Genomic DNA, 25,442 nt, shown 5'->3' on the forward strand with positions numbered 1-25,442 from the left:
GTGTGCTTAAATATATATACATGTACATAATCTATTTCTGTGGCTTGTATGCCTATATGTATTGCCCAATGTTGTATTTCTGTTGTATAGGTTGGGCCAACGTAACCAACCAAAATTGACGTTGGCCCAACGTCTGTTTGCTACCTGGGTATACCCTGTTTTTGCCTAAGAAGGTTGACCACAAAGCCAAAATTATGATACTGAGTGTTTAAAAGACTTTGTGTTTCATAGATTAACGGCTCTTTCTGGCTCAGAACGCAGATCTGAATGTTAGCTGTGATCGTACTTCTCAAATGTTTAATCTACCGGTCCGAGCCGAACCGCAAGTTTAGGAGCACGTTTGGATGGGTGTTTAAATCAAGATCACAATATTTTAATGACCAATCATGCAATTTTATTCCACAATGTTTTTTGTGCTGAAATCATATCACTTTCTTAGGCTTTTGAGACAATAAAAGCAAGAGCCCGAGTGTGAGGTGCACGTGTAGTTGCTGTTTGCGGTGGAAGTGTGTGTGTCAAATGTTATGTGATTGATGTATTTGTTTAACTGTTTGTATATTAAAGAGACCAACTGTGTAATTTATAAAATTGTGTTTTTGAATGAATTGTGTTAAAACGTTCCACCGCTGTCTGATACCTGGTGCAGTGTCTGTGTGTCGGTACACTCGATGACCTGTGATTGACCGACCTCGGTTTACAGGGAATATCTCTATTTAGTGTCACAACTGGTGTTGTTTTAATACTGGACAATCAAAGTCAATCCAACAATATGAAGAAATGGTGTAAATCAAATAATAATATGTTAAATGAAAAATGACTACATAAATTACTAATAATTGTGAAATACAGTATAAAAGGAAATAAAAACAGGACCAATGTATGGTTGCTTTCTGAGAGTAAAACACACATGTTGTTAATGAAAACCTTTAGATCCTTGACATGTCCTCATCACCTTTAATTATTTAGATATTATATCAATAAAGTACACAAAGTAATTGTTTAACAATCAAAATTATGTTATTAATTATGAGTCAAGTTGGTTACATCAAGCTGTTGATGACATGAAACTACCCCCCAATATTAAAATCAAACCTTGACCGATAATATTCATGCAGTGATTTATACGTAGAAAAGACTCAAATATTTTTAAATGTTTACCTGAACACCTCTAGAGAGAATACATGAATCCTACATTATGATTACAATAAGATCTCAAAATGACAATATATTGGTAACTGTTATGATTAAAGCTGATTGACTGTAGATTATATGAGAGCATCTCCTTTAATTAAGAATACACACTTAAGGCTGAAGACACTGAAATCTTGTGCAGTCAGACATAGAGCCGTGATAATGGGAATTCGTCATGATCAAATCTCCAGCAAAAGAAAGCAAAGCAGCAAGATAATCAGAGAGGAAGCAGTCTTGGCACTGGAGTTGCAAAAGATGTCCACACATTCACTACAAGAGGAACACATGGGAAGATCAACATTATCAAGGAAATAGAAAAATACAGATTTAATTACATATATATATTTATAACGTGCATGGAATAAAACACTCAACAAATAAACAACATCTTTTTTGAGGCAGTTCTGTTAGTAAATATCAATGACAGACTGTTTGAATCACTCGGAGGACACAAATCCTTTTCTAATTCAACTCACTCAATCGCTTTGGAAACATTTTTAGATGTACTCTGTAGTTTAAAACCAATTCATAAATGAAGAAAATAGAAATAGAGATTGTAACTTCAACACATCCATTATCATAATCAAATCAAAGTTAGTCAAAGCGTGTGAGCTGGAACAGAACTGAATTGGGACGTGTGTGTGAATACCCAGCCCTATTTATGGTTTATTCATGAATTAGTTTAAACTAATGTTGTAGTCTTACCGCTCAGTGGGGCCTGGTGGAGCTGTAGTGCTGCTAGACCTTGTAGTGCTAGACCTTGTAGTGCTAGACCTTGTAGTGCTAGACCTTGTAGTGCTAGACCTTGTAGTGCTAGACCTTGTAGTGCTAGATGCTGGAGGGCTAGATGTTGTACTGGTAGATTCTGTATTTGTTGAGATCGGCTGAGATGTGGAAGGTGCTCTGAGAAACAAACAAAAATACATCAGTTTCACTCTGAACACCTTTTGCAAATTATGCAAGTCATGCTTCACCTGCTTTTTTCATTTTTTTATTCATACAGTGGACAGTGTTGTGCCTGAACACATTCATTGAGCGATAGTTCAGGGTCCCAGACCCTCCATAAGTCATACGAATTAATTTTTGGATTTTGGGCGGTCCCCGACAAAAAATATTTTAACATTAAAAATGATTGTGAAAATTATAGGTCTTTAGTGACATTTTATATTTATAACAGTAATCAATTTATTTCCTAGCGTGAGGCAGCAATCAGGGAAGCTAATAGCCGAGTGAGTTCCTAGGTTCCTATAGACCTTATGTAGCCCCGCCCCTTTTCAGCGTTGCGCTCGTTGTCTTTTGACTTCCGGTCTGTAGTTCCACAGCGATCTTGCATAGGTATGAATGAACTGCTCGTAAAAAAATTCCCGTTCGACATTTGTTAAGACATCTGCTTTAGAATGCTTATGATAAACATTACAATGCTCATGATAACTTTTGGTAACTCTACAATAAGTAAATCCACTTCACCAGCTAACAGCGATGCCATAGAAACATACAGAACCGGAAGTTCAAAGACAATATTTTAAAGATGACGGCGCCCACGTTTCTGTGGTGCATAAGGTCTATACAGAGATTGTTGTTGTGGTGCTGCCGCTGATGTACGGAGTCCGGACGGTAACGAAGTTGCGCTGTTGAGGCTCGTGCAGTTATTTATAACATATAATTTACAGTTAAGAAACAATAAATAGGCTACACACGACCAGCGTGCTGTTTGCCTGAATGCCATCACAATTGAAACCGAGATATTGATTTCATAAGTTCAATAGACAAATAGTTAAAATAGTTCATATTAAGTTACTTACATTTTTAGACGCAATGACTGTTTTTGTTCTGTTTCAGCAGCGAAAATAGTTCCAAGCAACAGCGCATCTCACCGCAACACTCACCCATGATTCATTACTGAGCGATTCAGCGTTTTGAACTAATCGCTCGAGTCAAAGATTCAATTACCCATTATTAAACTGCCTCATTCGGAATGAATCAGCCGTTTGAACGAATCATTTAAATGAATGACTCAATGACTCGCTCATTAAAAGGCCGCCTGCCGCCTCCTACTGGCGGTTTAGTTTCAAAGTACTATCATTCTTTTCAGCATTCATTATTTGTATATTAGAAAAAATATTTAAAACAATCTGATCTCATTTAATACAGTTATAATTTTTTAATGTAAATTATTTAATTTGATTGGTAACAGCCAGTGTTGGGCAAGTTACTTTTAAAGAGTAATTAGTTACAGTTACTAGTTACTTCTTCCAAAAAGTAACTAAATTAGTAACTCAGTTACAATTGAATGTATTAATAAAATGTAATAATTTGAAATGAAATTTAGAACATTAAATAAAACTAGAATGTACATTTCCAGAAGAAAATGTGAAGTGGTGCTTGCAGTAGCAAAACTCACCACCAGGTTGCTAGGGTGTTCTGGGTGGTTGCTACAGTGTTCAGGGTGGTTGCTAGGTGGTTGTTATGGTATTCTGGGTGGTTGCTGTGGTGTTGCTATGCGGTTGCTAGGGTATTATGGGTGGTTGCTAAGGTGTTCTGGGTGGTTGCTAGGTGGTTGCTAGGGTGTTCTGGGTGGTTGCTAGGGGGTTGTTAGGTGGTTGCTAGGGTGTTGCTAAGGTGGTTGCTAGGCGGTTGCTAAGGTGTTCTGGGTGGTTGCTAGGGTGTTGCTAGGTGGTTGCTAAGGTGTTCTGGGTGGTTGCTAGGGTGTTGTTAGGTGGTTGCTAGGGGGTTGCTAAGGTATTTTGGACGGTTGCTAGGGTGTTTCTAGGTGGTTCTGGGTGGTTGCTATGGTGTTACTAGGTGGTTGCTAGGGGGTTCTGGGTGGTTGCTGGGGTGTTGCTAGGGTGTTGCTAAGGTGTTCTGGATGGTTGCTAGGCGGTTGCTAGGGTGTTGCTAGGTGGTTGCTAGGGGGTTTTGGGTGGTTGCTGGGGTGTTGCTAAGGTGTTCTGGATGGTTGCTAGGCGGTTGCTAGGGTGTTGCTAGGTGGTTGCTAGGGTGTTCTGGGTGGTTGCTATGGTGTTGCTAGGTGGTTGCTAGGGTGTTTTAGGGTGTTGCTATGGTATTCTGGGTGGGTACTTTGGTGTTACTAGGTGGTTGGTAGTGTTCACATATGGTTACTATAGAGTTTTTATAATGTTCATGGCATGATTTAGCACTTAGTTAATCAATATTAGCATGTAGCTATTCACTGCTAGCATGTGTAGCATGTAGCAAGTCCTGTTTGCTAGCATGAGTAAAAAGAGCCAACCCCCATCTCTATACGATGTTTTGACGCAGAGATATAGGTCTTGCAAAACGGTTGCAAGGGTACTCTGTTTGGTTGCTAAGGAGTGGCTTGGCAGCTGCCAATCATGAAACTCCAAAGGCTGCTTGTCAGTATGAATAATATAAACCAACCCCCATTTCTATACGATGTTCTGATGCAGAGATGTAGGTCTTGAAAAATGGTTGCTAGGGTACTCTGTTTGGTTGCTAGGGAGTGGCTTGGCAGCTGCCAATCATGAATCTCCAAAGGCTGCTTGTCAGTATGATTGATATAATACAACTCCCATGTCTCTGCGACATTCAGAATGGAAGATATCCCTCTTTAAAATTTGGTTGCTAAGGTGCTCGATAATGGTTGCTAGGGGTTGGCCAGAAATTTTTGAGGTGATTCATGATTGGCTGTTTGCTACCCCGAGTCAAACGAGACCACAATTGTGTTTCTATGACACTTCTATCCGGAGATATCCTTTTAATTTCTTTCAATGGAAGTCTATGGAAATTGTTGCTAAGGTGCTCTAAATGGTTGCTAGGGCGTGGCTTGATGGCTTCACAATTATCCTGAGAGACTGATTGGCCGTCTGAGTAAAATGAGCCCGCCCCTTTGTCTCTACGACACTGTGATCCAGAGCTATGTTCAATACAAAATCCCTATGCAATTTACCATAGTAGGAAAAACACATGCATTTGATGGGACATCCTTCACCATAGTAAGTCAATGGGGAAACTTTGGGCAGCTCCTGCCCCCCAGGGGTGCAACTTTTACCCCATTGTGCGGTATGTTCTTACAGAGCCTGTCAGCCTCTTCAAATGTGGTAAATCGCAGGTTTCTGCAAAATCCTCGCTCAGAGCTATGACTCGTCAAATTTTTTCGCAATGTTAAGTCTATGGGATTTTTTGGGCCGTTTTTCGCCCCTGGGGCGACCATCGTACCCCCGATCTCTTAGAAAAGTCATAGCACACCTCTCCTAAATGAGCCGGTCGATTTGACGCCTCACCCATGGGTCTGTGACAAAAGCTGCGGGAGGAGTAGCATGCCAAAAAACGCACAGAAGTTGAAAAAAATAATAAATTACATTGTGGTCAATGGGGGAAAATTTGGGCAGCTCCTGCCCCCCAGAGGTGCAACTTTTACCCCATTGTGAGGTATGTTCTTACAGAGCCTGACAGCCTCTTCAAATGTGGTAAATCGCAGGCTTCTGTGAAATCCTCTCTCGGAGCTATGAGTCGTCAAAGTTTCTCGCAATGTTAAGTCTATGGGATTTTTGGGAAATTTGTTCGCCCTTCGAGATTTTTATAGCATTTAATAATTAGGCCTAAATACATTTTTGGGGACCCCCCAAGAGTCCTAAGTCATTTCAGACCCTGTCTAGGAACGTTCTGGGAACCAAAAACTAACGTTCCCAGAACCTAAATTTGTTTCCTAGGTTCATGTAGAAAGTGAACTTTCCCAACATTGACAGTAGAGCACGTTGGAGTTATTGAAATAGTTATTTGACTTCTTTCGGGTTGAATGGTGGCCGTCTCTCCAGTTAACAGTTCACTTTTAAAAAAACTTTTGCTGATAATTTACTCACCCCCATGCAGAGATGGGAGCAAGTCACACGTTCAAGTCACAAGTAAGTCATGAGTTCATGGGTGGAATAAAAATATGGCAGGACTTTTACTTTCTGACCCCTGGACTAGGGCTGCACGATTAATCGCACAATATTGTTATGAGCATCTAATCAGTAAAGTTGGTTCCTTGATTAGTAGTAAATCACCTTCACCTGCTTTCAGATGGAAGATATGATGCAGATATGAGTGTTAAATGAACATTCAAAAGTGTTAAAGTTAATGAGATAATTAAGTGATTAATTTAGTGATGATTGAGCATTATTGAAGACACCTGATGATAACAAGCAGAATCACTGAAGGAGAAAAATCACAAATTGTAAGTCACCATTATGGAGATCAGTGTTTGCTTTAGTTGGGCTCTTGACACTTGTACTTTCACTTTAAACTTTGTTTGTCTGCTGTTATAGATTTATAACAGTCAAATGAACAAAGACATCTGTGATCTAATAGTGTCAGTTGTGTAATGACATAATCATGCAATGATCTGAAAAAGGAAACTCATTCAGATGATCTGGTATTTAGAGTATAAACTAAAACATTTAATAAAAATGATTCTGATCAAATCATTTTTGTCTTTATTTAGTAACACAGACATCAATAATCAGCCTGTCTATCTCAACCGTGGTGACATTTATAATCCTTGTTGCCACCAATCACAACTCATTAATGGCTCCCATCATGCATTGCGGTATGAATAAATTATGATCTGAATTGTCTATGTAATTTACTTTTCCTACTTGAATATTCATCACCATTGTTGAGATGCATTGACTGAATCTTGATATCTGTGTGTGGCTAAAAGAAAGATTTTTTTTTTTTTTTTTTTACAACTTTTAAGAAATCCTTTATGTTATAGCTCAAATTCTGGATATTTATGCAGAATCTCAGTTATAGTGTAACCAACAGCATAAATCACAGACATAAATTTCAAATAATGATTGTCAGAATATAACCAACACCATTTGATTTTTTTTCTTTGTTTATCTGGCAGGTATAACTCAGATGTAACAGCCAATTAAAATATAAAGTTTATAATACAAAGGTCAAGAGTCCAACTAAAGCAAACACTGATCTCCATAATGGTGACTTACAATTTGTGATTTTTCTCCTTCAGTGATTCTGCTTGTTATCATCAGGTGTCTTCAATAATGCTCAATCATCACTAAATTAATCACTTAATTATCTCATTAACTTTAACACTTTTGAATGTTCATTTAACACTCATATCTGCATCATATCTTCCATCTGAAAGCAGGTGAAGGTGATTTACTACTAATCAAGGAACCAACTTTACTGATTAGATGCTCATAACAATATTGTGCGATTAATCGTGCAGCCCTAGTCCAGGGGTCAGAAAGTAAAAGTCCTGCCATATTTTTATTCCACCCATGAACTCATGACTTACTTGTGACTTGAATGTGTGACTTGCTCCCATCTCTGCCCCCGTGTCATCCAAGATGTCCATGTCTTTCTTTCCTCAGTCGAAAAGAAATTAAGGTTTTTGATGAAAAGATTGCAGGATTTTCTCCATATAATGGACTTCAATGGGAACCAAAAGGTCCAAATGAGAGTTTCAGTGCAGCTTCAAAGGGCTTTAAACGATTCCAGACGATGAATAAGGGCCTTTAACTCTAGTTGAGCATTCATTTAGTTTTTTTTGTTAAATAAGAGGCGATCTGAAGTGTGTTTTTGAAATCAAGTGACCGAAGTGCTTGTTGCCCCTGCGATCAGTGGTGCCGTTACAGTGTTCTGTTGTGACGCACACAGTCTTCACACGGACACGTGCTTCAATCCCTTAAGGAGAGACTCTCTATATTTATTACAGGGAAATCACAAAACCTAATGCACAAAAAACCGTGTCCCTGCTTGAAATACAACCACTAATAAACAGTTTTGATGAGGAAAATAAACTATTCTACTCATGCGGATTAGAACCCAGAACCTCTGACATACTTGGCAAAAGTTCTGCCTCTGGACCATTAAAGTTCATGGGGATATTTATCGGATCTATGTATTTAATCACGGGAAAATTCTCACCACTAACAACATATATTAGATCTCATTAAACGACAAATTAAACACAATGTACAATTGTATACTATGTAACGCCACGCTCTGCGCGAGTGGTATTTACGACAGTGACGTTAAATACAAGTACTCCACAGCGACTCTAGGGGTCGCTGTTCGACGAAAACGGGATTCCTGCATAGTGTGCCTTTAAAATATATAGTGATTATTTTTAACGTACTTTGATATTTTCTTAGATTTGTGTATTTTGAATGAGAACAGGGCTCAAAAGGATATTCACCTTGAGGCACACGGTCCCTCATTCAGTGCACTTGTGTCAGTAGAAACGTTGAAGTTCTTCACTGTAACTTTAGGGCAGGGTAGAGAGTCTTTCTCAAGAAGTCCTGAGGTATCTGGATTGGGACACATTTATAAAGATGCTCTCAGAAAGTGAACCACAATGGAAATGTAATTCATGCCCAAACATCATTCTAATAAAACCCTGTTTGCTATTAATACAGCAGTTGAACTTGTTCTCTGTTACTTCATAAATCCTACCTTGCATGGAGAGGAGAAGTATGAGGTCCCCATCCTTGATGAACTCTCTTCTAGCAAGATCATCTCTTGTCAGGCGCAAACAATTATCCAGGCCACCTGTAAGAACAAAACATTGCTCATAAAATAACCCTAAAAGCAACAGAAAATAACTTTGATTTTCATTCAAGTAAATGTTGCATATAAACTCATGAAAAATTACAAAAAAATATAACAGAAAAATAATCTTATTGAATTAAAGATCTAACCATAATAAGTCAGTTCAGGGTCAGTGGTGATGCTTTGCTCAACGGACATGCGCTTCTGTATGTGTGGATTCTGGTCAAGGATCTGGACAGTTATTTGTCTCTGCAACAGCTCATCATTTGCACCAGAGAGCAGATAAAAACACATATGAAGAGAATTCCCTGACCAAAACAACAGTGCCAAAAAGCGATAACCATCACTGGAGTAATACTGTGGACTAAATAAACCAGAATCATTCTTCAGCAGCTTCTCAAAGTCCCTTATCTGCAATGTGAAGGGACACTCGGTCTCTGAAACATTGATATCATCCAGTGAGAATCCTCCACTGGAGTTTCCAGCTCCTTTACGGCCTTCAAATACAACTTGGAAAGATGTATTTGCGTTCAGTTGCACGTGATGCAGCTTCCAGTAATTACCAGGGGTTTCTGCAAGAAAAGAAGCGGTCAGTGACACTGAAATAAAGACCTATATGAGTTCTGCAGGAAGAGACGGACCTGTGACCCGATCCATAAGTCTGAGAGTTCCTCTGCTGTCTGCTTCATCCTGGTACTCTCGGATCCAGATGTTGAGCTGGTCAGACTCATCGCCGCTGTGATAGTAGTAGAACTGCAGGCACTGGACTTTGCAGTCTCTTGTAGGGGTCAGTGTCTTGCTCTCCAATCTGGCCGAGTCCCCCTGGTTTCTGCCCTCAGTGCTGAAGTGCATGAAGAAAGACATCCCTGCAGGCATGAAGACAGGTGTGTGGTTTGGGGAACTGGGTGGACAGTGACTGTGGATGGAAGTCAAGGGGTTTTCTCACCATTCTGCTCTTTGCCCAAGTAGCTGTGGTCAGTCACATTGATGTCACTCACGGACAGTCTCTGCCAGCCGTACTCAGCAGCAGAACAGACACTCATCTGACACAGAGATTCATCATCAAAACTACAGTGGTCAAGGAAAGAGATGGAGGAATCTGCAAACAAATACTGAGACTAAATCAATGCATTACAACTTCAGCTCATCACAATAGTCCTTGGTCTCCCTGGCATCAAATATCGGTCCGGATGAAATATCCAGCAACCGCAACTTCATTTTAGTCTTACATACAATCAGTGATGTAGTGGTGTAATTTATGTCCCCAATAATGTTTTTAAGTGTCCCAGCAAAGGATGAACGCTCTGTGTTGCAAACAGTGACATGTAAGACTACTAGTCTTGCATTAGTATTGAATATATAACATGTAGAATCACTAGTGTTCTTGCATGTCAGGGGCTTACGTAGAGTTTTGTAAATACTCAGGTCCCATAAATTATATTTCTAGGGGGTTGGGCGCCCCTCGAGAAAATTTCGATTTTCCTGATCTCGACATGAGCATTTTAAAGGTGGCCTAGAATGTGTTTTTTTTAAATTATTTTATGTTTCCTGGGTTGCCCTTATAATGTTAGTATGTTTTTTTAGATCAAAAATAGTCATAATTTAGAAATAAAAGGCATTTTTCCTAGCCTGATTTTAGCGTCTGCTTTAAACACTCTGTTTGAAGGGGCGTGTCTGCTGTGTGTAACCGGCCTCTGCTGTGATTGGCTGACATGCTTGCATATGAAATAGCTATGTATCACATGTGAAACTCTCTCGAATAATTTTACTACAGCTATTATAGGTTTTTACTATTACAGCTATCCAGATTAACGAATCGTGAGATGTTTTTGAAGTATTTAGATTTATTCCCATCACATAAAGTGTTGCTGTGATTGAGCATTGAGCAGCAGAGGACAGTCTGTCGATCGCGAGGATGAAGATCTTAGCATTGTAATGCAGTTTCTGCACTCTCTGATGCTTTCAATGCAGACACGATCATGTATACAGCAGGAGCTTCGTTGTGCAGAGTAACGTGCGTCAGTTTAGCAAGTGTCCAGATAAACTCGCGCTGAGTGGAAAGATTGTTCTTTGATCGCTTTCTTTCTGATTATAATTCACAATTTAAATACGAGTTTTTTTCTCATCCTACTAAAAAAAACGATGTGAAGTTGATATTTAATCACTGGCCTGACTTAGAAGCGCGAGAACTGAACTGAAGTAGTGTAAGCAGATCGCAATTCTCGCGCATGCGTCGTGGAAATCTAAGGAAATCTCGTTTCTGGCCTACAAGGAAGAAAAGAAATAGTCGAATAAACTCGTTATTTTTGTTTGTTTTTTCGCACAAAAAGTATTCGCGTCGCTTGATAAACATATAGTTGAGCCACGGTAGTCACTTGGGATATTTAAACATTTTCTTCATTGACTTTTTGGGCCGTCAAGAGGCAGTCCCTTAGGAGCCAATGTGGTAGTTATACAGCTCTCAAATTTAATCAAAAATATCTTCATTTGTGTTCCGAAGACGAACGAAGGTCTTACGGGGTTGGTACAGCATGGGGGTGAGTAATTAATGACTTAATTTGCATTTTTGGGTGAACTAATCCTTTAAGTTAGTAGCTTCGCTACTTGTAGTTAACTACTCCCCAACACTGCAAGTGACACACATTCGAGAAAACGTTATACAAATATATTTATACAATATTAATGGCAATATATTTAATAGGGTGCTTTGAGCTTATAATTTTCACTGTCTTTGAACAAACTGATTATTTTTGTATAAATTTTAAAAAAATGTCTTGGAGAAAATTATACTGAAGTCAACAAAAGACACAGACAGGGAAAGAGCATTGTGTGCATCGAGTGCTGGACAAAATGTACATTTAACAAATATGAAAGTAAGCGATAAACAAGCAATTACATCATCAAGCAGTAATGAGCACACTGTTAGACCTTACCAGGTATTTTACAGTAAAATACTGGCAACAGGCCAAATTCTGACACTATCATACCATTTTCCATTAAAACAGTAATATACCGTAGAAAACAAAACTAGCCTACAGGCATATACTGTGAATTAACAGATCTCAAAGTCAACACTCAGAGACTGTGTTCCTAATCACACCCTATACCCTCATTCACTATTCCCTACATTAGTTCACTAATATAGTCCACTTGAATGAAAAGAAGTGAGTGAATTGAGACACTGATGAACACCTGATAAGCAGAATCACTGAAGGACAGAGAAACAAGAACTGAAAAAGAAAAACACAAGATCTACAACTGACTTCCAGCAACACTGAGTGTGAAAACAGTTTACAAACCAGTTTAACATTATTTATTTCATACATGTACAAAAGCTCTTCTTGAGAATTAACAGAGATTTAATTAATAATAAAGTTTGTTTTTCACCATAATGGAGATCAGTATTTGCTTTAGTAGGTCTCTTATCCCTGGACTTGTTACATTTATCTTTCTCTGACTGCTGTAACAGTGAGTTTTAAAACACATTTGTTGTAGCTAGAAAAAGTCAAGAGGAAGTTGATCTGGTGTTTTTGGCTTCTGTGATGATGTCATGATCATTCTGGATATGTCTGATTTTCAGATCTTTCCTGTTTATACTCTTTGAATAAATGGGTATTTAATATATGAAATATACATTAAGTTATGATTATAAAAAAAATCTGTGAATCAACAACATGAAATCAATATGTTGGTTAATCATGTCTTCTGAATAATATTGTAATCATATAAAATGTTTAAATAATATCCTGCTAAAGTCAGACATCAACAATTATAATATTCATCTCAACAACGGTAACATTCAAAAGTTTCATGCAGCAGTGCATGCTGGGTTCCAGGATTGTATAAAACTCCCAGCATGCACTGCTGCATGAATAAAAAAAATTATTATTGAGATAATTATTATTATTGAGATATTATTGCCACCATTATTAAGATTAATGTGCTAAATTTTGATATATTGGTGTTTCAACAACACTGTAGCGCTGTTTTGGTTTATGTATGATATATTAAAAACAAATAGTCGTAATTAATTGTTGTGGTTTCACGGTGGTGGTAATGTAACACTTTTGGTTGAGGTTTAAACTCTGAATGAGTAAAAATTAATTATTTAGTAAAAGAACAGACCATATGATGATTGTCATGTTTTGACAAATCATTACTAAACTGTGTGTCTGCACAAGAGTGTCTTGCTTAAACACAGCTCACAGCGTCTAAAGAAAGTCTCGTGTTACAGCGTCAGCATCTCAACTAAAGCAAACACTGATCTCTATAATGGTAACTTCAAACCAAACATTTTTAATTAAACATCTCAACAACATCTTCTATAGATGTATGACAGAAATAAAGCCCTACTGGTTAATAATAAGTGTAATAATGTGTAATGGCTGAAGTCAGTTGTAGTTCTTGTGTTTCTCTATTTTCTGTTCTTGTTGTTCCTCTTTCCTTCAGTGATTCTGCTTGTTAACAGCAGGTGTTCATGCTCAACAATCACTTACATATTCCCTTAATTATCTCACTGCAACACTGCATCAATGTTACTTTTTACTCTTTGTAGTGTGGATTTTCCTGTGGGGTAGAAAGGGTTAACAGTGTAAGATAAAAAAGACACTCCCACAAAATGTATTTTACCAGTAATAAACTGTAAGTTATAAAACAGGTTTATACTGGCAACACTGTTGCCAGTAGTTTACTGTAAAATCTTGTTTTTTGGGTCACCGTTGTGCTGAAGTGTAGAGCCTGAGCTTCAGTCCAGGAGAAGATCTACAAACATTGATGATATGCTGCATGTTGCTTAATTTAAAAGGCACTGTCTGTGTTAGTTGCAGAATCCGGTGGAAATCTTTGTTTACAAAAGTTAATTTTTATTGTTTCTAATTAAATAAGTTCACAATAATACCTTGCTCACATTATTAGTGCATTATACATTTAGTTGATTTTTTTAAGTTTGTTTCTGCAAGTTAAGTTAGTTAACTCGAGTTTTAGTCCATTTTTACAGTAAATAACTGGCAACACTGTTGCCAGTTATTTACTGTAAAAATGCACTAAAACTAATAAGTTGTATTTTTTTTAGTCCACTCGAGTTTTAGTGCATTTCTACAGTAAATAACTGGCAACAGTGTTGCCAGTATTTTACTGTAAAAAAACCTGGTAAGGTCTAACAGTGCAGTTAAAACAGGATATTTCATCCTGGAAACATATTAAAATAACTTTACCACAGATGAATGTGACTTTACTGTACTTACCAATTGGGTTCTGACAACATGAGATATAAAAAACAAGACAAAGAAAAATATTTAGCCTTAAAAAAAACAGGTGTATATTGCTTTATAAATGACAATGTGGACAATGACCGTATCTAACTTACATCTGATGCATGACCAAGAGCCACAGCAAAGCTCAGCAGAAGAAAAGCACACACATGCATTGCCACTGGAAATCATAATGAGGATATTTCATTGATAACTTTTCATTTTATCATCTTATCAACCTGCAGGCAATTTAAGTTAAATCTATACATATATTGATCAGAAGATCATTAACTCAGGAAACTAAAAGAGGGATACGTACCAGTTTGCAGTCGGTAATGAAGCTGTATGTGTTTGAATGTGAAGCAAGAGTCATTTCAGCAGCAATGCCTGAAACCCACCCTGAAAATTACTGGAAAAACCAGCTAGAGTGCAAAGTTAACAGAAAACTGGCTGTATGTTTTTGTCTTCACTTAAAGATTTCAGACTCCAGCATTGATATTGAATATTTTGATATTTATCTGTTGTAATATCACTGTAAACCACAGCTTCACAGGGCTGTTTTTTTGTTTGTATGTATTTGGTAGATGCTTTTATCCAAAGCGACTCGCATTGCTTTATACTTATAATCGGGGTTGGGAAGGTTACTTTTAAAATGTATTTCTCTTCAGATCACAAAATACATGCTTTAAAAAGTAATTTGTTACGCATTTCGGTGGCAGTTTTTATAAATACATTTTGAAATGAAATAATAATAATAAACAAAGCTAAAACATCCAGTTCGTAACAGACGTGTGTTTATTTGAGCATTAAATGAAACATCACACTAAAGCCTGTAAAGCATTGAAATAAATATCAGTAATTAATATTAATTTAAATAATATAATAAAGTTAAATATTTAAATAACATTCTTTAATATTTCCACCTTTTTTTCTTTTTTTTAACATTTTCATGTTTTCTAGTTGTTGTAAAAGGTCTGAAGAGTGAATTTTATCTTCCACAAGGGCAAGACATTTAGGCAGGTTTGATTTTGTGCTGCCAGAGAGTCTAAGTCTAATAACAAGCACAACTGTGTTAAAAAGATTTTGACCTGCAATTAAAAAGGTAGGCTATCTTTCCTACAGATAGTATACTAATCAGGTACATAACACAAAGGGCCCTATTTTAAGGATCTAAGAGCATGGTGTAAAGTGCACACCGCAAGTGCACTTATGGTGTATCCAAATCCACTTTTGCTAGTTTAACAACAGAAAAAAATATTCGACGCGCTGAGCACAGCGCCATGATATAAAGTTACGGAAACTAAACAACCAAGAGAAATATGTCTAGTCCCTCAGATTTAAAGTTTGATCTAAGATTTAAAGTTTTAATCTCTTTGTTTTAACTAGGATTGTAGATGAGATGAGGATTATCCTTTTTTCCCATTCATCGTGAAAGCATGCAAGATGAATGTGGGTTTGGGTTTCATAAAGCCAAGTTCACACTACAGGATTTTAAGCCCGATTTGCAAATCGTTGAGCTTGCCGACAGGTCAGGGTGTTACCGCATGCAAATCGCGGTGGGATTAGTGGACGATGAACGCTTGCCAATCTGTTAGTATGAAAGAGCCAACAACGCAGCGAAAACGCTCGCAGACGCCTCGCATTTTTTTGCATTTATTCTGAGCATGTGAGCTTTGAGAAGTCTCCACTGTTACATCACAATGGTCATGTGTGCGCAGTGAGAACATGAGTCATCCACAAACACTGCCTCAGCATGATGAATGATGCAGTGATTGTGACCGTCAGCCCGCCCCAGGGAACGACCCCATCCAGAAACACATGATATGACATCTTGAAAAAGACGCAGTCACACCTGTGTTGCTCTTTCAGGTATTATCTCTCTCTCTCTCAGGGGAAATAGCTGAGGCTACACTGGTCGACCACCGCGGGCGAGCGCTGTAACACCAACATCGGCCAGAGAAGCTTCATCCTGAAGAACTCCGACACACTCGTTAAAAAAATAGCCACTGTAAGAGAGAGAAACTGTCCGGCTCTGAGGAAAAAGACAACTGGTGTTTGGCATTTCTACAGTTCTGCAGTTCTTCCACACAAATACTACTTTCTGTCTATCAATTTTAAATCGTTAAGAGGTTAGGATTAGGGCGGTCCTTGGTCATCCAGTGTGCTAGAGTCTCAGAAATGAGATGCCATGAGTGTGTTCTGCTCATAGACCCCATTCCAGTATGGGTTCACTTTTGTGACCTGATTGTGATTTTAGCATGCAAGAGTTTATGTCATTTATTGATGTCTTTTGTTGCTCCAGCTGCTGACATTTTCTCTGTAATCTAAAAGACACACAATGATATCCCATGTGTATCCCTCTCGTATCAATGCTCTATGCATCATATGTGGAGCGTTTCAGTGTTTTATATGCATTGATATCATGAGAAGTGAAAACTTTAAAACATTCTTTGAAATGGCAGTTGAGAAAGTTTGAAGAGGGGGTAACTGATATATCTACTTAAGATTTACAGATTTACATGTTCCGTCTGCTTCTTTATTATTAGCTATACTGCAATGTCATTGTAGATGTGATCAACAAAGCGTGTCTTGTTGATCATGATTTGCCTCAAGCTTTTAAACTGCTCTTGGCAACTGGAGGTCATTAAACTCTACGGGCCTATCTTGAGAAAAAGAAAAGAGGAGGCGTGTCCTGACGCAAACCTGGTTCCCTGGTGCTATTTTGCAGTTTCAGAAAACAATTCTGCCACACACCAGGACAAACCGAGTCTAAAGCGCGATAATCAGATGATATTTTAAATGCTCATGATTGGCCATAATGAAGCGTGTGCACAACACACATACAATTTGCTTATTTCATCTATGAGTAATGTAGCAACTTCAGACCAACACATTTTAGATTTGCGTCGGGCACGAGAGTCATTTATCCCGCCGGTATAATAGCACAAAGTTACTTGCGTTTCAGATCGTTAAACAAGGCCCTATGAATCTAAACACAATCACACACTAATGACAGCTGCTGTGTATCTCTGAACTTGTGCAAGGTTTTCAATCAAACAATAATCTGAAGAATCCTGCCTAAAATCATTTCTTTTAAAGATTGTCTTAAGAAGAGTCAAATCAACTCTAAATAGCAAAATTGTGAACTTTAACTGTATTTTGTGGAGGTTTATGGCTTCAGCTGAACCTTGATAATAGTCCTCGATGACCAAACCATGCCACCTAAAGCTAAAACAATCTTCTTTATAGCTAACAGTGTATACTCTCATGGTGTGTATTTTTTTATTTTTTTTTCGTGAGATGTTATGTACAGTCAAAAGCCTTCGGCATAACCACATACAGTATAATGCTGCTCAGCTGGTCTGAATTCTTTCTGTCTTTCTTCATTGGTACTGCAAGGTAATGAAATATTTGAAAACCCAATTGTACAGGAATGTACCCATTCATGACAAAATGTCACATCTGCCTTCAAGGGCCTTGTTTATCTCTTGCCGTAACGCAGGGAATGAGGAAAATGTAGCATATTCTGTTTCAAAATGCGTTATGAAACAGCTGTAAAGCACAGGTTGAAGATCCAAACGCAGCTTTTATTTAAGGTAATCCACAGTCATAATCCAGGAACAGGCACAACGCAGACAATCAAAACATTAACCCTCTGGGGTCAGAGGTGTTCTGACATGCCCTGACATTTGTGCTTGTTTTTACTTATAAAATAGCTAAATTCTGTCAATTAAATTTTACTTAAGCTAAATTCTGATAATGCTGTATTCATCACTAACTGAGCAGCATGTATGTAAAAGTTTGTTGTTTTGAGAAAGTGACATTTATGCGTGGTTTGTGAAAGAAAAGAAAAGCAAGTCACTGAAATAAGGCCATAAACCTGTACTGATTATTTGAAAACTGAATATGCTGCTTTTTTTTACCAGAACACGCCTCCTCTTTTCACTGAACCGCTCCTGGGAGCACAAGTTCATTCCCTAATTTCCCGACGTGTGTCTCTAGAGGGAAAAGTCTGCTGTGCGAATAAGGATGATACATGCGTCGATGTACAAAGTCAATTGCGCTGGGTGCAAGATAGGCCCGTAGAGTTTAATGACCTCCAGTCGCTGAGAGCAGTTTAAAATCTTGAGGCAAATCATAATCAACAAGACACGCTTTATGATATTGAATGTTCATTTCTTTCCCTGCAATGCATCTTGTGTAGTAGGAAGTTTCCATGCTTACCCTTGTGTTACTATTCTACATGACAAAACGGTCAGAACCAGTGGTGGAATGTAACGAAGTACAAATACTTCGTTACTTTACTTAAGTACATTTTTCAAGTATCTTTACTTTACTTAAGTAGAATAAATAGTGCATACTTTTTACTTTTACTTCGTTACATTTTGCAGCAATTATTTTACTTTCTACTCCACTACATTTCTACAACTTCTGTTACATTTTCATTACATTTTCTGATCAGTTTTTCCCCTGCCAAAACGTAATCTGACCGCCCGTTCGTTGCACGTTTGTCTCACCAAGTGACGTTTGGTTGCCATAGATACATAAACTAAATGCGTCTCGCACGCAGTGTGTTTATCGTGCAATTTATACGTGAAAATTAGTTTTTACGTGCATAGGAAACGCACTGTGTGTAATATCAGATGCGTTTGTTTAGGATTATGGCAAGCCAAGAGGTTCAGAATTACACCATAAATTAATCGCGTTTACTGTTAAACATAGTTAACATATAGTAAGGATAAGCATGGTTTATATTGCCTAATTGCAAGCTTTTTTCAGAAATTGTGACGACATTTTTTTCCATCATTATTGAACATCATTATAGGAGTATTAGGTTGAATGAGTTAGAATGAAATGTTTTATTAATCATTAGAAAATAGACATTAAGAGAATAAATTGTTATGCAAGTAAATACTTAAAGTACATTTAAAATCAGGCACTTTTTACTTTTTACTTAAGTATGGTTGTCATTGTGTTACTTCTACTTTTACTAAAGTAAATATTTATCTGGTTATTTGTACTTTTACTTAAGTACTGAGATTCAGTACTTCCTCCACCACTGGTCAGAACTGACAAATAAGGAGAAAGCTAATAATAAAGAAGCAGACAGAACATGTAAATCTGGATATCTGGAAAGCTGCTGTCCGTAACTTTTCCAAGTTAAAAATAATCCAAAATAATTATATATAAAAAAACACATATTCTGCCAGTGGTGGTCAAAACTATCTGCTTGCCAAAGCTAGATTCAAAGCAGTAAGCTTGTAATAATGATTTTAATTGCAGTGGTACTGGTGGGTTTCCGCGGGAAATTCGAGCATGTCTTTGCGTCATTACGTTAGTGGGACCAAGCCAGTGCGCCGTAATCTATCGAAAAGAAATTTAGGTTTTTGATGAAAACATTCCAGGATTTTTCTCCATATAATGGACTTCAATGGGAACCGGATGGTTCAAGTATCAAAAGACAGTTAATAACAGTTTCAGATGCAGCTTCAAATGTCTTTAAACGACACCAGACGATGAATAAGGGTCTTATCATGCGAAACGATCGCTTATTTCAAAACTTATTCCAAAAATGTAACTTTTCTAAGGACAAATGCTAGCCTTGCTCTATTCTCTGAGGCGCGTTTGTAACGTCACGTAATACGTAATTACGTTCAAAAGGTCACGGGCGACGTAGCCGGAAGTACAGAATCAAAATCGTCCGACATCGTTGTTTTACCTTTTAATTCCTTTTTTTGTAAACGGTGTTTGAGTTAGTTTGCACGTTCAACCTATGCGTTCAACTTGACTCTGTACTTTCGGCTACGTCGCCCGTGACCTTTTGAACGTAATTACGTATTACGTGACGTTACAAACGCGCCTCACAGAATAGAGCAAGGCTAGCATTTGTCCTTAGAAAAGTTGCATTTTTGGAATAAGCTTTAAAATAACCGATCGTTTCGCTTGATAAGACCCTTATTCATCGTCTGGTGTCGTTTAAAGACATTTGAAGCTGCATCTGAAACTGTTATTAACTGTCGTTTGGACCTTGAACCATCCGGTTCCCATTGAAGTCCATTATATGGAGAAAAATCCTGGAATGTTTTCATCAAAAACCTAAATTTCTTTTCGACTGAGGAAAGAAAGACATGGACATCTTGGATGACATGGGGGTGAGTAAATTATCAGCAAAAGTTTTTTCAAAAGTGAACTACTCCTTTAAGTGAATTATTAAGACGTCTTAAAATTGTCCCGTTTGATTGAAACGATTTCCACACTGAATGCACACGTCGGGTTTCTCAGTTTCTCTCCAGAGTGAATTCTCCTGAAGTGTCGTTTAAGGTCTCCGCTTTCATAAAAACTCTTTTCACACTGAGGGCATGCGTAAAGCTTCTCTCCAGAGTGAATTTTCATGTGCCTCTTAAGGCTTTTTTGATGAGTGAATCTGTTTCCACACTGCTGGCAGGTGAAAGGGCTCTCTCTAGTGGGGTTCCTGCCTTGAACGATTGTCTCTCCAGTGCAATTTCTCATGTGCCTATGAAAGTTTCCTGTATCACTGAAACTTCTCCCACAATGTTTGCAGGTGTAGGGCCTCTCTCCAGTGTGAGTTCTAATGTGGAGATTAAGACTTCCTTTCTGTTTGAAACCCTTTCCACAATGAGGACATGTGAAAGGCTTCTCTCCAGTGTGAACTCTCATGTGGACATTAAGGTTTCCTTTAAAACTGAAACTCTTTCCACACTGTTCGCAGATGAAGGGACTTCCATTCCTTGCCCCTTGACCTCTTTTTTGTAAGGAAGTATTTTCAGTCTGTGAGCAAATGAAAGACTTTTCTCCAGTTGTGAAATCATTAAGATTCGTACATTGATCTTTCTCTTCAATTTCATTGAGTACGTCAGTCTCCACTTTCAGCGCCATCGTCTCTAAAAAGGAAAAATTCAAGTTAACCCCACTTTAATGGCACAAAGCAACATACAGTACACTGCTTTGATACCATCTGTATTGTAAAAAGTGCTATTAGGGCTGGGCAAAAAAATTGATTTTTCGATTAATCGTTTTTTAAAATGTGTTCGATTCAAAATCGATTCTCAACGGCCGGAATCGATTTTTTTCCATATAAAGGGCTCGCGGACGCGGTGCTGCATCTTCTCGTCTCTCTGCACTACGCAAGCGCCAAGCGCTGCAGCTGTCGATACACACACGCGTTCAGGAGTCGGGACATGACGGAATATTCACTTAACAATCGGGCCAGCATTGCATCGTAACCTATGATCGTAACTAACGTTTATCATTTTCACGTCTTTTTAAGTTTTACAAGCAATGTTAAACCATCCCGTGCTTGCGCACTCTCAGAGATGTCTTTCACTGTGTGCACAGTAACGTTACAGCCTAAGGCCGGATTCACATATAGCGCCTAAAAACGCGTAGAAAACGCTGGGCGCGCCGCATTCTCTATTTTGCAAAGCGCCAGGGCGGTTGCGCTTCAGTTGGTTCTTGTCACATGACCTATTGTGTGCGTACGGTGCGCTTGCGGTATTCTGAAAAGTTGAGATGTTTTTATCTCGACGCGGCGCGGACGCGCATGGAAAAAAGGAGCGCGTCGCACCGCGACCGCACCGCTTCCATTATGAGCGCGCATACCGCGCGCCTACATTTGAAATAACGAACTTGAGCGCGCAAAAGACGCGATATGTGAACCGGCCCTAAATCCGCCTCACAAACAGCTCGCCAGAAACAAAAGTTTTATCCCTGGATTATATCACTTTAACAGTTAAAACACGCGACATTATGTCAAAACTCTGGTCTTGGTGAGTAACCTCGTAAAGACAGTCGGTAATGTCTTAAATTAGCATTAAACGTGTGTGACAGAAAGTTAATGAAACAGTAATGGATTCGCGCACTAGTTCTTAAAGTGAACGCAGCCATTTGTGTCAGTCATTAATTCTGTTGTCATAACAACAGAATATAGTATTAATTGTAAGCAATCAGAATTAATAGCCTTTGTAATGACTAAAAAGACTATCCAGTGTTATTTTACATTGGATTACCTAGTCAGTTTCTGTAGCTACTATTTCTGACATACCCAAAAAACTACCCCAAAATGTCTCTTAATTTGTGTCTTTATTCTATTGTATTTATTTGTGCTACTTTTTTCAATTTAATTCAAAGATTGAAATCAAGCTTCCATACATAAACTCTTAAAACAAAAATAAACAAAACATTACATTACCATTTAGGTAAGATCAATGTAAAAAAAAAAGTCTAAATATTTATTTATCTATATCTATCTTAAACATAAAATAACATGATACTGTTTGATCAAGCTGTGCGACTGTTCTGACTTTTTTTGCATATTGCATCAAAATCCTGTTTATTCTCTGTATGCATTTAGTGTACCTAAAATAAAAAGAGTTTTATATACAGGTTTATGGCTCTTAATTTCCTTGTATTAATTAACCACTAGTAAACTTATGTCCACTGTTCTTTTTTATAAATATAGGATTTGTATTACATCTTCATTATAGTCGAATCGAGAATCAAATCAGGAATCGAAATCGAAAATTGAATCGAGAATCGAAATCGAATCGAACTCGAATCGAAATTGAAATGTGAATCGATACCCAGCCCTAAGTGCTATATAAAAAAAGGTGACTTGACAATATAATCAGGACATCACTAGCTTCGCTCATGAACTGGAGCGAGTCTCAGTGTAAAGGCTACTTCACAGGCATGAGAAATATATCTATACAGGGCTCCATACTAACTTTTTTCACTACGAGCACAGTGGCCCCCAACTGAAATTTTAACCAGAAAATTTAGGAGCACACACCGTAAATCAACATACTAACCAAATATTCACATTTCTACAAATTTCCAGTGTATTATTTAAAAATCTATTTAAACGACCTTAAACGAATCTCTACAACAGTGGCAGTGGCTCATTGTTCGCCACCATTTCACCACACACACCTCTCACTCTGAATCATCTTCCGACTGTGACGCTGTACTAGGCCTGCAACGTTTCCAATAGCTCACGGGTTAGTCTGTATCACGGTTTTAGGTTCACAGTTTCGGTGTGTGCTATGTTCAGGGAAAAACAAATAAAATAAAGAAACAAATACAGGGTTTCAGACTGCGACCATTTTTTGAGAATGTGCGAGTTAAAATTTAATATGGTCGCATATGTGCGAGTGGACGCTCGCGCAACAGAACGCCGTTGTATCCGCTGCTGCAGTCCGTAACTTATGATCAAAATGAACGAGTAGGCTACATCATGAATCCATTTTCCAAACCGTGTTTTTGACTTATCCAGAATCACTACGGTACGCCTATAATAAATGTTTACAACGTTTTAATGGGTTTCAATAGGCTATTTTTGGTCATTATTTTATCTACACAGTGTGTGCTATTCATATTTTGCAAAATGGGATAAATTTTTTTTACATGAATCCAAAAAGTCACAATTTTGCCAAATTACATACCATTTGCATTAAAACAGCCAAAATGGTCAAAGAAATTGACTGCAAATGAAAATGGTCAACTGCAAATGACCAAAAATGTCCCTAATGCAGCACAAGGGTTAATAAGTATCAAATATCTGAGTTCAGATTTGAGAATGAAATCAACCTGTTTGTTCCTCAGGATCTTCATCTTTCATTCTGAATTCAATCTTTACATCTTTACTCTCCTCTTTAATAAACACCATCTTTGTTTGTTCCTCAGGATCTTCATGTTTCACTCTGAATGTGTCTTCAATCCTCACCTCTTCACTCTCCTCGTTATTAAACGCCATTTTTGTTTGTTCCTCAGGATCTTCATCTTTCACTTTGAACGCATCTTCAATCTTTACATCTTTACTCTCCTCTTTAATAAACGCCATTTTTGTTTGTTCCTCAGTTTCTTCATGTTTCACTCTGATTGTTTCTTCAATCTTCACCTCTTCACTCTCCTCTTTAATAAACTCCATCTTCATGTCTTCAGCCTCCTCTAATAAACTCCATCTTTATAATTGTGCGTCACGTGGATCTCAGTCACTTCACTAGGGTTTTTTCTGTGTGTTTGTCCTGTTTAAGATGAGAATAATTAGCAGAAAGACAAGTCAAACCAAACTAAATCCCGTCTCAATCAGCTCTAGTTCAGTTCATTGGTCAGAGTGAATGAACTTAAATGATCTGAAAAGACGAAAATAAACATTTGTAGCTAATACATTTCATATTTATTGATTTGCAGATTATATTTAATACTACACGTCACTTTTAAGAAAACATGTTTAGTTTGTATATTTGCACCGTTATGAGCAGCTGGTGACGTCAGCATGCGGCGATTCGAATCACTGATTCATTTTTTTCGAAACAATTAATTCAACTAAAGAGTCAGATGGGTTTATCTTATCATAACAGAGATGTCTTATTATATTCATCACCCTAATGTAATTCAAAACCTTATATTATCTTATATTATGTCATCGAATGACTTTGATCATGAGGCTTGTTCGACTTGAACCAGCCCTGCACTAGACCACTCGGTGGATAAGTAAGTTAATTAAAGATCCAAGTACCGCGAGAGTGATTAGACGGCTATAAATTACAATGTTAAATTTAATAATTAGGTTATCCTACATCATAAGTAAAACTATAAAAATGCCCAAACGGTTTGTCTCGATTTAAACAGTAAAATGCTTAAAAACACAAACCTTTCCTCAGCCGAATCTCAACAGATGCAGGAGCGCGACGCAGCCTTATGACGTCATTTACATACTCCATAATAAAAGTCACGTTGCTTTTCCCTACAGTCTTCTGTCTACTATATATATATATATATATATATATATATATATATATATATATATATATATAGGAATTGGGTTTAGTATTTCATTACTTGGGAGAAATATTTAAATATTCAAGTTTATGCATGTGCCAGTATTGAAGCATATATAGAGGTTAGTTAACAGTTAACTTAACAAATATTAACAGTTCATCAAGCCTTTGCACTACAAGCATAAGTATGGTTTCATTTGAAAGCTGACACTTGGTGTGTCATCAAATCAGAACTAATTATTGCTAGAAATAAAATATTGTTATAAAGACCTTAAATGTTTTGTAAAGTGAATTTCATGAAACAATTTTATGAAATTAAAATTAAAATTGACCTGGCTGCAGTCGATGATTGTACAGTAGCCAAAGCCAAATGACTAATCAGGTTTTATTTCATTTACCTTTATATTCAATCATTAAATCATTATATTTAATCTGCATTATCCAAAGCGACTACAAATGAGGAGATCTTGCGCATCTATGTGTTTCCAATCATGCACTAAATATGGACTGATCAGAAAATAACTACACAACCACAGCTGTATAACTGCCCAACAGCAATACTGCTTTTTTTTATATGTAACCACACCAGCCAACATTACCGCAATCGCAAATTCAAATGTGAGGTAGTTGGGGGTTCAGGGGCATATAAACTCTTGCGAGA

General features: G+C 37.6%; 2 protein-coding genes across 3 annotated transcripts; both read right to left on the reverse strand.

Moving 5' to 3' along the window:
* Window positions 1–940: 940 nt before the first annotated feature.
* LOC120478370 (meprin A subunit beta) lies at window positions 941–11,251 on the reverse strand. Of its 2 annotated transcripts, XM_089126928.1 has the most exons (7): window positions 9,680–11,251; window positions 9,375–9,599; window positions 8,883–9,305; window positions 8,638–8,733; window positions 8,381–8,492; window positions 1,897–2,094; window positions 941–1,461 (listed from the first exon to the last, which is right to left on the reverse strand). In XM_089126928.1, exons 1-7 carry the CDS (start codon window positions 9,774–9,776, stop codon window positions 1,371–1,373), a joined length of 1,242 nt encoding a protein of 413 aa, XP_088983054.1. In that variant the 5' UTR covers window positions 9,777–11,251; the 3' UTR covers window positions 941–1,370. The 2 variants fall into 2 exon arrangements, with proteins under 2 accessions (XP_088983054.1, XP_088983055.1); XM_089126929.1 differs by lacking the exon at window positions 9,680–11,251 and having other exon boundaries at window positions 9,375–9,609.
* An 8,817-nt stretch (window positions 11,252–20,068) lies between these two features.
* On the reverse strand, window positions 20,069–24,729 carry LOC120478334 (uncharacterized). The gene is made up of 3 exons (XM_039670188.2): window positions 24,655–24,729; window positions 23,589–24,025; window positions 20,069–20,884 (listed from the first exon to the last, which is right to left on the reverse strand). Exons 2-3 carry the CDS (start codon window positions 23,932–23,934, stop codon window positions 20,193–20,195), a joined length of 1,038 nt encoding a protein of 345 aa, XP_039526122.2. The 5' UTR covers window positions 23,935–24,025; window positions 24,655–24,729; the 3' UTR covers window positions 20,069–20,192.
* Window positions 24,730–25,442: the final 713 nt, after the last annotated feature.

This window comes from Pimephales promelas, chromosome 24 (genome assembly GCF_988280905.1).
Source record: "Pimephales promelas chromosome 24, fPimPro1.hap1.1, whole genome shotgun sequence".
Taxonomy (NCBI): Eukaryota; Metazoa; Chordata; class Actinopteri; order Cypriniformes; family Leuciscidae; genus Pimephales; species Pimephales promelas.